A 16174-nucleotide genomic window follows, 5' to 3' on the forward strand; every position below is an offset into this window, starting at 1 on the left:
ATGATAGCGTTATCACAAATCATTGAGGACGATAAAGAAAACTATCTCCCACCTGTTATATCCAATAATCCACACGAAAAAGTGGGGCCCGAAAATGTATGTATTTTTTATAAATGTGCTAGCTGTTGCCGGCGATTCCGTCCGCGAGGTATTAAAAACTTAATTAGCCTATGTGTTCTTCCACACTATGTTCTACATCTATGCCAAATTTCATCAAGATCCATATAGCGGTTTTGGAGATATCTTTAAACAAACTTCCATCCTAATAGGAGTAAAAAGTAAGATTGAAAGGAACATGCATGGATAGATTGTAGTTTGGATAAATGATTTAATTCTAAACAAACAACTTTAAAAACCTTTTCCATGGGTAGTAAACAAATTGAGGATAATAAATACATAATGATATGTGTACATATTGTTTCTAGGTTCATATAAACTTTGATGAATTACACTTTCTGTCAGAAATGCGGAATAAGACTGATAAAAGTAAACAGGTATTAATCAAAGAGACCATCCAACCTGTACCAAAGTATCCTTTAGCATTAATTTGGTTTCCTGATACATTGAAACTTATAATAGATAAAACTCCGATCAATGGGAAATTAACGTAAGTTTATTTTAAGATAACCGCAAATATAGACCCTTTATATTATACTCATTACTTCTCTATAAAGACCAAATATTTATTTGTAACGCTAGCTACTTAATATTTCATTCAGCCTAATAAACGTTTGCGAAAGATTGATCTACATCCATTGCTGTGGTCTATGGAATGACGAGATAAGGCTCGGCGCACACTGGTGTTGTTACCCAAAGACCAGGCTCCTTATAGCGCCAGGATTAAGAAGAGAGTTATACGTGAGTGCGGAGCCTAAGGAGACTTGTCCCATATCTGAGGCGCGCGTAGCTCTACAACTAGCCGCGGCGTATAAGCGGGATCACGTCATCGCTTACTTTATGGTCCCTATGCAAGTCCAATTTAAGAATTACGTCAACCCACAATCCGAAGAGCATTCAACTGAGAAACTTTCGAAATGCAGCTGAAGAAGTATTTTTCGTTGTTATTTAGGTATTTTAATTTAGAACTATCCGATTGTTATTATAATCAAGATATATTTTTCGTTACAATTTAAATTTGTAATATTTTCACCATAGGCAAATTGCACATTTTTGATAAAGCTATTACCGGTTTCTCTAGTAATATTGTACGATTGAAACGAAATATCCTATATTTTTCTAAATAATTGTGGCTATGTGACATACTCAATGAGTAAATTTTTGATGCTTATATTTGTTTTATTTATTTTGGCTAAAGGCATCGAGGTCGATTCGATGCAATAATTATCTCACCTTGACATTGGATGTTGATATCATTCGGTCGCCGTCTTCGTTCATACAGTTTCGGCAAAAGAATGTTTCGCCTACGTCTTATTTTTATTATTCTAAATGATAATGGAGGACATTTGAGGTCGATATTAAGTAGCAACTTTTGAAGTCATGATTTTTTGTACATGTTTTCTTTTTTAAGCAACTCTAATACAATCAACTTTAATTAATTTATCGCTTTTTCTTCTAAAAATTAATGTTATAAAATCGATATTGTTTTCGTATTAATCGATGTAGGTACTCGCTTATTCGCTGTAAAACTCATAGTACACTGACCAGGAGGCCCGGCGCTAGGAATAGCGAACAAGATGAATCGTTTTTGTACGGCAATATTTAGGGTTTCCAAAATTATCGATAATTTTATTAATTATATTTTTTTAAATTGTCACTAAACAAAGGAGTATTGCCAACTTTGCAGCATTTAAATGGCATGGGAAATGCCATTTCTTGTACAGTCATTCTAAATAAACAAAAAGAAAAATATTGCTGATTTGTTAAATGTCACCTTAACCGATATAACAAAAAACGAATTTACACTATAGACATAAAAAGTTTTTTTTTTCCAGTATTTATTTTTGCCAACCCTAATTTTGATGTAAATGGTTAGCACATGTGGAATATTAGGCCTAACGATCTCGTCGATGAATCATCGCCGCCTTTGTCTTCAAATCGTTGGAAAGTTGCGGTAACGGATGACAAAGAGCGGATTTCCAGTTTAATCTGTAAAGTTCTTTTGTATTAATAGCCAATGATGTCAACATTTTAACTGGCTTCTTAAGTAGTTTGAAATTTAAATCGATTGCTAATGATTAGATTTGTTTATACATTGTAAACATCCTTATTCAAAACCTAAGTAACGATGTTTTTGCATATTACAACTATATACTCATAATATCAGCTTCAGGGTGTTTATGTTTTTTTGATTTGCGGACGGTAGATGTCACTTAACATCTCGTAAACCACTGGCTCGTTTACTTCCTTGTCCAGTAGTTGTGCAAGTCGGGTGTTAAAAGTGTCCCTTGGTGTACTGGTTGTCGACCAGTGACGGTGTCGTTGCGCCTATAAAATCCTCCGAAGTGTAAACACGCGTAAATATCGCGCCGCACGCACTCGTAAAATCTATTTCTCGCGCGGTAGCAGCCCTGCCGAGTGCTATTTACATTTTTTTTAAAAAGGTCCATCAAATTTGTTTTGTAATTAATTTGAATACTAATTAATACGTTAATTTATTTGGTATACAGATTTTAGTAGGATTGAATTATAAGCTAAGATGCAGTGGCTTAGTAAAGTTTTATTCTTCTTCTTCTTCTGCTAGCTCTACAGCCCTTTGTGGGCCTTGGCTTGGTCCAGCAACTTTTTCCACCTCGGTCTATCCCTGGCTATAGTAAAGTTTTATTACCCACACTAAAAGCATCACGGGTAATCTTTCTATACATATTAATAAAATAAGAATGTCTGTGTAATATTGGAAAAACGTTTCTTACACATGATGTATTTGAGTTGCTGATAACGAAAACCAATAAAAAAATTGCGTCTGTCTGTCTGTCCCACAAGGCCGCGTTTGTTCCGGTTAATCTCCGGAACGGCTAGACTCATTTTATCGGGACTTTAACTGGAAGGTAGCTGGTGTAAACGGGTATACTATAGGCTACTTATATTACTTACTGATGAAGTCGCGGTCGACTGTCAGTTACAAATATATACAGAAAATACACTGTGAAATTTTCTCTTTTGACGCTGATGAGGCACAGGAAAAGGACTTAGCTTTAATTTTCCTTTACTTTTTCTGTAAGTTTCACATTGGGATTTTATTATAAGTCACTCGTAAATGGTATTTCCATTGATATGACACTAAGACAATCCGGTCTACAGTCATCACTGCAGCGTATATATTGCATGAATATTTGAATATTAGTATTCTAGAAGTGGCCTCGGTATTTCCTATTTCCCACAACTATAACTGATATCAAATATCTTCAACGGTATTTCCGAATGCAACTTCGGGAATTCTGTACCTCATCAAGCGACAAAATTGACCTTTTTAAAGATAAATAATTCCATCGCAACTTTTACCCCTATAATCTAACGCTGATACTACTGCAATACTTTGACTTTAAACAATACTGTACTCTGATATATAAACACGGCTAAACACTCACGTATATACGTCCGGTGGCGGCACCGACTGTTTAGCCGTGTTTATATATCAGTTTAGTATAATGTCTCACGAAAGTTTGAATAATTTAATACTGTACTCACTTAATTCACTGTTTTTATAATAAAGCAACATAACTATCTGCAAGAAAGGTATGGTCACTATAATACTCAAGAATCCAAGTCTGTGAATTGATTCTAACATCTGTTTTTATAAACAAAGTCAATAGAGCAACCGTATCCATTGGTTATTCTGCAATACCGAAGCATTTTGGATACACCGGAAATGAAGACGACATCTCTTTTTAGGTCATTTTGTGATCTTATTTCTAATACTAGAGTTCTAAACATATGCAATAAAGGTTTGATAAACAACCATAGATTGAATCTACGCACAACGTAATATATAGTTAAATGCAATAAGTATTACATAACTTTCTATGAAGAAATAACCGTGGAAACCATTCCAATGCATAAATACTTTAATAGTAATCCCCATTACGTGATTTATAAGCACGCCATGGTTTAGCAATTATATATTTAAAAGGTAGAATAATTACGCTATAACTTCGCTCCACGTGATTTGTAAAAATTGGCGAATTATACACGTCATAGCTGGCAACATCAGGGCGAAGATAATCCCTTATACTATATTTATGAAGAGGTAATTTTTTAAATAAGGCATGTATAATTAATCTTCCTCTTCAATAATTATATGTAAAAAGCGTATTCCTAAACTGTATTTCCGTTGATGGTTCCAGCCGTTAAGGAGAAAGATATTAAAAAGAAATTCGATCTTTACCCGGTAATTATTCCAGCTAAGTTATTTAAGCTGCTATTCGGAACAGAACTGCAAATCGCTGCGATGTAATTTTCTTTTTTTTTTTTTTGAGACTTTGATTATAAAATCCATTAAAGATCGTTATAAAACACATCATCAAATTATTGATGGAACGAGTTTATTGATCCTTGATCGGTTGATATCGAACCGGTTTAATATTTTAAATTATTTTAAAATTATTAAATTTAGGTTAATTAAATTGACACTTTCCAATTTGCATCCGAAATAAATTAATTTTTGACTTCACGTTTTTTTAAATATTTTAAGACCTTAGCGCTCATATCTTTGGTCCTGTTCCCAGCACTAATTGACATGATGATCGTATAAATAAAACAATAATAATGTATTATTTACTTAAGCGTATATAGCCTAATGGTTAAGGATACGGATTTCCGATCACGAGGTCGGTGGTTCGTATCTCGCCATTCGACTATTGTCGTAAACCATATCCTAGCACAAGCATACAGCTTAGTTGGAATGGTGAAAGAAATATTAGTAAATTTACAAAAAATCTGCTAATATTTTATTTAAAAAAATATCTATAATATAAATAGCTATAGCTTGAAAAAAACTACTTAAATAGTAGCCTGTTTATCTTCCAGCCTATGTTCTTCGTTCTGAACATACATTTTAACAAACCTACAACCATCCTTCCAAACATTTGCATTTATAATATTAATAAGATAATAGCAGTAATTAATTTAGAATTGGCACCAAGTTCATTAAATGATGTGTCGACCACACACAACAGAACGAATTGTGTGGTCATGACACTTCCTCGAACTGATGTGCTACATCAAACTTATTCGTGTAGATAAGCCTTGGTTCTGATATTAAATTATGCTATTTTGGCACCTTCATTGTGATAGCTGCAGAGATAAGTTTCTAGTAATTTTAAACATGTACACTCCGTGATAATGTTATGTGAGTCAACATTCGGTTCAAAGCTGGGTATTTACAATAAGTAAATTTTTACCGCATAAGAGTTTAGATTAGTTTTATAACTGATTTTACGTACTTACATAACCATAACACAATTGTGCGAATCAATGTCCTGAGTTTAGCGCGTTTAAACAAACAAATTCTTCCGCTTTATAATATTGTACATACATATAGTATGCATTCTCATTTAAAGTCTGTTGCAAAGTTCTTAACCATCTTTATGAACATCGATTGATAAATACAAAGACTGATTAGTTAACGACATGAGACTAGAGTGTTTCAAATTAAGTATCGGGTGAAGCCAAGCGACGCGACGAGTTAAATAATGAAACAGTACGGGGCTACTTTTGTTCCGCTTAGGCACAATGGGCCCTGTTGCGAGCCAGACAATCACTCAGCCAGCGATAAGGTTTCCTGGACTAGATTGATGCTGATTGCTATTACTTATTATTACTTCCCCTGCTGAGTTCAATCGACACGGGGATAGCTACAATGTGCATCTACATAAGCTTGCAACTTAATAAGTGAGATTTGTACAAGTGTAAAATAGTTCTTATAATTTCATTTTGATGCTACAGTATAGAAGTAAGGTATAGGTTGCTACAATATGACTTCTTAGTGAAAGTAGTTAAGCCAAAAAAATGAGGTCCTTGAACTTTGTAGCTTTTGACAAATTACACTTATTATATGCAGAAGTAAATCTTTATCGTAATTCTTTATGGTTTCAGATTAAAAAAGAAGGAAACTCAATTAATTTCCCGCCAAAAATGACATTAATGGATATAAAGCGCATCAGTATATTAAGTCTATGCGCTTGTGCTTTGTCGTGTAAACATAACAATAAAAGTCCAAATATTCGAGAATAACACTCAGTTTTATTTTATTTATATGTCCTCAAATTATGTTTAATATATTCTCATTAGTATTCTTTATATCCGTTATCCTTTGAGAGCTGGGGCGTTAATTTCGCTTTGTAAAATTATGAACCGCCCTTTTTCCAGTCTATTAATATCTGAAAAACGTCTCGAACGATTTAAATTCACCGTCGCCTCTGATGTTCAGTTCGGGACACAAATTATCGGTCGGGTTTGATCCCACGGCCAAAATAAAATATCATGTTTCCTGTCAAGCGCTCAAGCTTCAGCGCTTGAGTGTCTTTTTTCTACATTTTTTTCAGGACTATGTTTTTTAAAAGAGCTGCGACGCACATGTCTGTCCAACACACGTCGAGACGCCGAGTATATATTTTTTTATCGTCTGTCTGTTATAAGTATTACTTAATGTAGATGTGCTAGTTATTTTAATGATCATATTTAATGGTAGACGGACAGTTCCTTCTTCCATAAGAAAGAGATTCACTTGAAATTGACATCTGCTTAAAATTATTCGCAATAAATATTAGCGTTGATTTTCACAGCCGTAAATACATATCGATATCTTAGTTTTTTAATAACAATGAAAAGGATTAATATGTTTTATATGAGTGTTTCTCCAATGAAAACCGATAGATTATCAGCTTTAAATAGGACATATTTAATGAAATATTAGAAGTACACAAATGTATGCATGACTATTGAATTTAATTTATATTTTAATTAAAAGTAAATGTAGAACAAGATCAATATACAAGCAGGTGATGCGGTTGTAAAGGATATCAATATCAAGAGCAATTTCCACGAGAATGAATACTCCTTTATTAGGCAGGTGATATGAGCGTCGGTGGCTCAGTGGTCAAGCACTTGACTTGCAATCTGCGGGTCCTGGGTTCAAATCCCGCTATGTACCAATGTGTTTTTCGATTTCCGATTTACATATGTACATTTATCCGACGTTCTTACGGCGAAGGAAAACATCGTGATGCAACCTGCACATATCTGTGAAGAAATTCAAAGATATGTGTGACACAAAGAGATATGTCCACCAACCCGCACTTGGCCAGCGTGGTTGACTATGGCCTTATCACCCTTAAATTGGAGTAGACTCCGAGACCCTTGGTGGGGACGTATACTTAGCTGATGATGATGATGAATTACATGTGAAATGACGAATAAATTGTGTTCCGCGATCTTTGTGTTTTTGTAAGCTCAGATTTTTTCATACGATTTGATTTATTGAATGGCTGAAATTAGGAAAATAAGTGTTAATATATTGCTTAAATTTGGACCAATTGTATTAAAAACATAGGTATAAAAACCGCGAATAAAATTAATTCGATATCTAATATTCATTTTGGTTGTAAATACATATATTTTGATTTTACTAGTAACATGGTTATCTGTAGGTGTGCTGGAGGCCTTAGAAGTATTACAGGTGCCTTCTCACGGCGGTTCCTCACTGCTCGGTCGCTTGCATAACGGCCTGTGTCGGCGCACGTAATACGCCGTAACGATATTATGCATGTAGGCCGCGTACGAACCAACAAACTTACATATCTATATGTGTATAGCACCGCTTGCACGGTTCATACTGTACTTTATCTCTTTAAATTGACAGATTTCCTTTTTGAATCAATATCAGACGTTTGGAATTGTCCAACATGTTTTATCAACAAAGTAGGGTTGGGTGACATTTGTAGTTTGTTATTTGGAGTTTGCAGGAAGGTAATAGTTCAGTGTTTGTTCTGTTCTTTGAAATTGCTTAATAAATTAAGGTATGATTATAAGAAAAGTGAGCTACGAGATTTATTTAACAATCTTGCCCATCTTACATCGATATTAAGCGAATAAAAAAAACGTTAGTTAAAGCGAAGCTTACAAAAAGCATTAATGGAGTGCACAATTGACAGAGATGTGAAATTTGAAGCGCATCTTATCTTAAAATGTTGACAGTGGGCACATGCTTGTTCATTGTTGTGCTACCACAAAGGCTCGCCCTGTCTTCAGTTACAGAAGATGACGCGGGCACGAGGCGCGCCGATCGCCACTGAGATAAACCCCTGGATCTCGCCTCTGACAACAAAAGATCGGGTTCCATGTCTGCCGACAAATGCAGACTGAAAAGTAGTGTTGCCAGTTATTCATTTATAATTTGCCTATATGACAAAACAAAATCAGGTTTATTTTACAAAATATATATGTTTATAAGTACTTAACTTTTACTTTGAAAATATATTAAGTTGCTGGTATGAAACATTACGTTCAAATTGCGGAAATCGTTCATATTTCGGTATAATTTAAATATAGATTTTAATTCATTCTTTTATTTGTGGACATTTTTCTGAAATTATTTTATATTTTTTTCCCAATTTTATGTAAAATATTCGTAAGATGTCAACACTGAACGCAAGGAAACTACGGAAGCCGAAGGCGCCAGCTGGTGGCCGGTATCGAATGTACGGCAGATAATAAAGGATTCTTTAATACGAAAGAACGTTACGCGAATCGGAGCCGTGTTCGAAATGTTTTCATGCTAAATCAAACTCGAACAGTAGGCCCTTGTAAAATACACTCTCTTCGATATTCACTCTAAAAGCTTTGCTTAAGGATTTTATGGCCATGGTATTAATTTCATTTTTTGTTAAGACCTTTGCGATCTTATTTTTTTAATATAAAGATTATTCTTTACAAAAACAGACATTTAATGTCTGTTTAATGATATTTGTCAATAATATATTATTCATAATTTTAGTAAAAGTAAAAAGAAGTTCAATATCACTAAGCAAATAGAGTCACAAATATTTTGATTCTATTTTTAAGCTATTTAACACAACAGAGCAAACACTATCAATTATTAAATAAAACATGAAAGAATAGCTAAAAACCTGGTTTTCGGGATAGAACATCTTCCATGGAATTAATTTAAAGATCAGAAAGTCTGATAAATTAGGCCCATAAAAAACGTCGCAGAAGTAGCCGCTTGGTTGCTTACCGCGCGTCAAGCGTCAAGTTACAATCATTCCAGTAGTTTGGCATCGCGTCTATTTTATCTTTAATATCAAATAACATTTTAGGAAGTAATCTTTTTTGTCGGTAGTTTGTAACCATGCAAAAATACAATGATAACAATCAAAGGAGAAACAAGTAAGAATTGTTTTAAAAGAACCATAAACCAGACTATCCGACAGATACATATCATAGGAATTTTACGTATTATACAACTAGCTGTCGCCCACGACTACATCCACGCGGAATTAAAATAAAAACCATAATTAGTGGCCTATGTGTTTTTCCATAGTATGTTCTATATGTGTGTCAAATTTCATTAAAATCCGTTGAGTCGTTCCGGAGATATCTTCAAAGAAACATCGATCTAAGCTTTTGCGTTTATAATTTTAGTAAGATAGTTTCAATAGAATCTATAAAATATTGTTAGGTAGTTACTTAGCATCAACGTTTACTTAATATTTGTGCAATCATTTATTTTTAGTAGTCAGTTCGATTTTAGAAACAAGTCTGGAAGCAGTAATGAAGAGTCAAACTCCGGACACGACTCCCGCAGAGCTAGCGAGTGCTCCACGCCGACCAAGTCCTTCCGTATTAAGGACCATGCATATTAGCCCTTTGAAAAACGGCTTGTTTCTTGGCAACCATTATCCTTACTCGGCAAAGTAATTGCTACACTCGATTCGTTATTAATTCTACCAGTAACAATTATTGTAGTTAGGAAAAACTTTAAGCAACATCGACATTTACTCGTACATTGGAATAGGTACTATTAAACAACAAATATAAGTTGGAAATATAAATCATGTAAACTTTAATAACGGGAGCAGTTAAATATAACTCTAGTCTGTATGAGCCCTTAACTACAACTATTAAAAAACTTTATGAATACTTCATCAGATTAAGTGAGCTACGTTTAACGAATCCCCGGTAGATGTACAGAGGCCGCAAGCTCCATAAAGAGTCTGCGGGAGAGAGCATGTGTTATTAATATTACGAGTCCGCGGCCGATCGAAATGAGGTGTGTTATGGCCACTTCATTTCAAGATGAACGGTTATTATTACGGATTACGTATCGCTTATGGGGGTCATTAAACTTTCATCGACTGATACATTTATTAAGTATAAAGATTCTTGGCATAATAACTATTGTAATTAATATTGAATGTAACATTTCACAACTCTATAAGTTTTTTCTTTAATGACAAGTATAAGTAAGAAATTGCCAGTATTTCGCGACAATTAATTAATAGGAAAGGGTATAATTGCATGCATAATTCCTAACTTTAACCTGTAATAATGAGACCGGTTCAATCAATATAGTACAATGTAGGATAACCACACGTTCGCTGTCAATCAGGACAAGTGCACTGACACTCGGCTGTCTCGTTTCTCGGAATCGGGTTAATTCCGCGCGTGACGTCACCGCCGCCATGTTGCCGTTCGCTTCCTCATCGAATACATCTCCGTGTAATTAAAGCAAGTCTTGAATCCATTTGCATCCGTGAAATGTATGCAGAAATGTCGTTGCTCGATTAACAACGTAATAAATTGTACATGAATGAAGACATTGAAATTATGAAATGTCGTCTTGTATTTTCTTTTGAGTAGTTAACTTAGAATTGTCAGTGAAAATTATAGCAAAAGTAATTTGACTGAATAAGATGTTAATTTATGATGCAATAATGTATTTATTTGCTTAGAAAATGATTCAAAATCAGATGTAAAATTAATATTTTACACTGTTTCTTAGATTCGGTTGAGGACTCTGGAAAAATTATTATACTTAGATATTTATTTTTAACATAATTGTTTTTATTAACCACGTATATTTTTGAAGTTCAATCAACAACTATTAATAACAGCGTTACGAAGTTGTTAGTCATAATTTTCCCTATACCTCGGAATAAAAATAGGGAAATAAAAGAGATTTTTTATGGTAGTCTATCAATTGTGGAGTGAACGAGTCGACTTGACCTGATATCACACTATGACATCATTATTCCTGCATCTGTCGAGCGACTAAACTGCTTTTATTAATGACGTTTGTCTCGTCCCCTCTTACATACGACTGTTTGTGAAACATCGACTAAACGTGAACTTTGAATGATTAACCGTGGGTTTCCGAGACCAAAATACCCGTTTAAAACATTTTGATCTCTGTTTTGTCAAAGATAAGGATAGGGATGACGATATGTTTTACACAGAGATTCTGGTATCAGAAACTTACGGTAAAATATAATTTTAAGGATTCATTTAACTGATGGCTACATGTTCCAGAGCGATTTTGTTATTATATTTTACAATAAAATTACTTTGTATTTTCTTTTTTTAACTCCTTTCTATTACAGCGGTTGACAATGCTGCAATGCAATGATCCGTTGTGTTTTTAGGTTATAATGATGACTAGTAGTAATAACTCAGACCATGGTAAATTCAGGTAAGTATGTAGTTAGGAAGAAAATCAGAAAATGTGCCAGTGTATTGACTCAACACTAGCCTTACTAAAATGTCGACGTTTATGTCCCCTCACTATTCATTCTGACACTGGACTTTGTAACGAAAGCACGTCATTCGCGTCAAAGGATTCTAATTAATAATGTCCAAAAGTAGTTAGGTAATAATTGCACAAGAGTTGTTGACTATTTACCTTTCACGTAAGGAAGCCAGTCTAAAGTAGAAAATTGTGTTTGACACATAAATACGTTAAATAAATACTTGTATTGATTGAAAAAGTTTAAGCCCATGTAACACTGATTGGAACCACATGTCGATGTTAAACGATGGAATAAATTAAAAAACAATCACCACATCATTTGAGTAAACAAAAAAAAAGGTTTAAGCTTCGGTGCAACGCAGACATTTGCCGCCGAAAGCACAGAACAGAAAAAAAGATGAAAACGGTAGACTTTGCTGCTTTAATCTTATGGGTGAATACGTGGAGGTGTAAACGGTTGTTGTTTTGGTTACGGGGGCTCGTACAGCCAGCGTGGGAAAGCGGCAGTCAGGTGGTAACACATGTGGCCCGCTCCTGTTCTCGGGATTGTTTAAAAATAATATTCAACAAAACACATTCGTGTGCACTAAGATATGGTATCGTCTTCGCGGGAGTCATGCCTCCACGGTGTGCGCGCGTTGGACCTATCGTACTACCGAGCACGGTGGTCCATAACTTATTTATGTGTAACCACAATGGACTTTATGCCACATTTTATAATACCCTAAATTAATCTAAAACCACCGATTTTTACACCATACTTTTAGTGTTTACGGTAAAGATAAGTGGCAAAGTACGTCTATCAGATTGCTTCAAACTTTTTTATTACTCATTAAATTTTAAGTCTACTTTACTATTTTAATCTGTTACGTTATATTATCTTTATCTTATCGCCTTTGATAGGAAGAAGGAAATTATTTTCTTAAGATAGTGACATTAGTCTGTCTATAAAATAATATTTACATTGGCAAATATTAGTTTAAAGTTTTATTTTCTTTCATGTAAGACTAGCTGTCGCCCGCGACTCCGTCTGCCCGGAATTATAAAAACGTAATTAGTAGCCTACGTGTTCTTCCAGACTATGTTTATGTTCTACATTTATGCCAAATTTCAGCGAGGTTCATTCAGCTGTTCCGGAGATACCTTCAAACAAATCCATCCATCCATCCAAACATTCGCATTTATAATATTAAGTACGATGCTAAGAAGTAAGATTGACTTTTTCCGAGACTCATTTAAAAGCACTCTAAAAGATCAAACGCCTTTACCATTTTTTTTTATTTTACTAACTAACTTAACTCTTGGAAATCGGATAATAGTGGTATGTAGATTCAATTAATTAAACTTCTTTGTAGAAAGTTCAATCTGGAATATCTTAATTAGGATATAACACAATTTAAGCTCTTGCGCAAGTTATCCTGATTTAAAGTGACATTAGTAGAATGTCTATATATTAACTTTCTGGAAAAAAACGTCAAATATACTAATGCTTAGTTACAAACATATAGATATGTTTAAAAGATATGTTGTCTATTCCTGACTTCTTTAAGAATTTATCATTTTACGTATTTGTTATCTGTTTAATACTATTAGTTATCAGCAAAATTAATAAGTCCAAAAGTCACAATTGATGCTCATCTTTAAAATTTATCAATCTTATATAACAATAATTTTTATGCTGTTACATAAAATATGTTAAAGTACAAGTACCTATAACATGTTTAGTTTAGTAGAAATAGTAATCTAAAAATAAACTTTTAAGAGAGTAGTGTATTTTTAAAATGAATCTCGTCTTTTTTACAACAATCAATCAACTGAACAATTTTTCAAATATTTTTTTAGTCCGAGACATCGACTGTACAGAAGCCCTACGACATTCATCGAAAAATCCTTACACTGAATTCTTTACACTCGAGATAATGTGAATAATGTGTTTTTATGCGAAAAATAAATCTCGGCCATTGATCGTCTTCCATGGCTCAAGTCACACAAGTCCGTGAGATGGCCCCAATGGTCGAGAAATTGCGACGTGGGGGTTCTCTGTGCAAGGGCATTATGCGAAGTTTTTTGTAATATTTTATACCTCAAGTGCATTTGTGCGTAGAAGCATGATAATGTGTTTTGTGAATGAACAAACGGGCTACGCAAACACTGGCACATTCATACAATATTGCATTTATATACAAACTTCTAACAGTCAACTGTCGTCCGTTTGTTTCTGAGACTAGAATCAACAACAAGATTTTTTAAACTAAGAATTTGGTTTCAGAAGCCCACGGTTAGTAAAATATTTTACATCTTAAACATTCCTAACAAGCGTCAATAATGGTTATGGGTACGGATTTCCGATCACGAGGTTGGAGGTTCGAATCCCGCCATTCGACTATTGTCGTAAACCATATCCTAACACAAGCGTAGAGCTTAGTTGTAATGGTAAAAGAAATATTAATATTTGTTGTCAATCATTATTTCGATATAAAAAATATTTAAAAAGATTTCGTGTTGTTCAAAATCATTTTGGGTTCGCAGTATTGATATTTGAAAAATAAAAATTTAAAATTTTATGGTAGTCAAAGCTAAAACAACGCGAATAATTTGGCGAATAGCTTTAAAAATTGCTTTCAATTTCTACTCATGTCAGATGTTTATTTTTTTTTTATTTAACAGTAATGGATTGGATATTAATCATAAAACTATTCTGGTGTAAGCAACGAACGTTATCCGTTGGAATGTTCACGAAAATACTACGATATTTAAAGAAAAATGTTAATTGTTTATTTATCCGCAAGTTTTCCGAATTATGAGTAATACGATTTTTTATAAATTAAATATTAATTTAAATTTTTATGAGTACGAGTTAATTAAAATTACAAATTAATAATTTAGAGACTGAAGAAAATATTATTTATCGTGTTATTAGGAATGAGAAAAAGTTTTGCAAAAGCCAAGCTTTAGTTTAGTACGTTGGCTTGTTATAACTATCTATTATTTGCTTTCTTGCTACGTCTTTTACATTGGTTTTTTAAATTAGCAGTTTGGGGTTATTTTAGTTATTCAATCATTTATTCACATCGTAGTTACAATCCGTTCAACATTCCGTTACCAAAGATTAGATATGAATTCAGAGGTGTCAATACGGTATACTTACTAATTATTGACAATTTACTTAAAGAATTTTATCCAACTTTTATTAATAACAATTTAAGTAATTAATAAAAATGTTATAAGACATACTTCCGTAAACATTTATCTCTGTCATGCTTTTATGAATATAAATTTTTATAAATATATTTAGAAAGGATTGAGTCAGGATGTACGAAGATATCTTCAAATTACAGTAGAATTTCCATACTTTAGATGTCTAGAAAAATTTAAGAACTTCCACTTATTGAGTTATCGATTCAATTCAAGATATGAACTATTTCAAGGTAAATACGTAGTAAAGACATAATTATATTTTACTAACTATGACTTACGACTATACTAAGATTTTCTATACTATAAATATAACAGGTATTATGTAGTAAAATGCCTATCTACCGAGTATTTGAGAGTTTGGAGGAAGAAAACGGCATTTATTTTCGAATTACTGAGAATTTCGACTTAACAAATTCCATGTTAACGGTTTTTTTTTTTATCACAAGGTGGCAAACTAGCGAGCGGCCACCTGAAATCGCTGATATAGCGAAGTCACCGTTGTCCATAGACATACGCAATTGCATATGCGTTGCCTACCTTTAATCGACGGAGGAGAGGGTGCACAGAAAGAAAAGATTTTCCCTTTCCATGCATCCTCTCATCCAGAAAGTCCACTTCCACTTCCCATCCTTTCCTTATAAGAAAAAGTGTGGGAAAGGAAAGAGGACAAATTATGGCCTCCGGGACGCACACTCATCAGACGAAACGCGGAATTGGTCCACTTCACGCCTGTCTTCTGTGTGGTCGTGGTATTTCACCGGGCGAGCCGGGCCGATTCGTGCGAAGATGTTAAAGCGGGCTCTACCACTGTTAAAACACTGTACTAAGGAAAAGTTACTCTTAGACTGGCATTTTTATGGATAGAACTATTTCTGCTTATCCCAATTTAGATAAGTTGGAGTAATATGATACTGTATTTATTCCAAATACTTAAACAGAACTATCGAATCCACTGAATGGTCTCACATGGATAACTTTGAGTCAATTCATTTTTTCGCCTTTTTAATTCAAAGTTAAATGGTTACGTGAGGGCCTTGAAAGTTAAAGGAGTATTTTTTTTTTTCATTCATTTCCTGAGTCCAACGACTTTTAAGGTTTGTTAATGTTTTTCTTGTTGTCACTTTTCACTTGAATGATTTCGATAAAGTTAATTATCAGTTCATTGTTTTTCTTAGTTTATTTTATTATTTCTGAGGATCTTTTGAAAATTAAAAATATTAGGTACATTAATAAGTGAAAATGATTTGCGACTAATCGCGTATCCATCGCCGAATT

The 16174-nt window shown here is 33.7% G+C and overlaps 1 protein-coding gene across 1 annotated transcript; it reads left to right on the forward strand.

Annotated features, from left to right (window-relative positions):
• Positions 1–6: 6 nt before the first annotated feature.
• Positions 7–1288, forward strand: LOC106123363 (uncharacterized). The gene is made up of 3 exons (XM_013319623.1): positions 7–96; positions 426–607; positions 720–1288. Exons 2-3 carry the CDS (start codon positions 465–467, stop codon positions 1042–1044), a joined length of 468 nt encoding a protein of 155 aa, XP_013175077.1. The 5' UTR covers positions 7–96; positions 426–464; the 3' UTR covers positions 1045–1288.
• The last annotated feature ends 14886 nt before the right edge of the window (positions 1289–16174 follow it).

This window comes from Papilio xuthus, unplaced genomic scaffold, assembly GCF_000836235.2.
Source record: "Papilio xuthus unplaced genomic scaffold, Pxut_1.1 DF826115.1, whole genome shotgun sequence".
NCBI lineage: Eukaryota > Metazoa > Arthropoda > Insecta > Lepidoptera > Papilionidae > Papilio > Papilio xuthus.

Bases quoted from the DNA above. Each gene is read 5' to 3' on its own strand.
- LOC106123363 (XM_013319623.1), top strand. From the start codon at position 465: ATGCGGAATAAGACTGATAAAAGTAAACAGGTATTAATCAAAGAGACC. The intron at 608-719 runs GTAAGTTTATTT...TATTTCATTCAG, and splicing joins CCGATCAATGGGAAATTAAC to CCTAATAAACGTTTGCGAAA.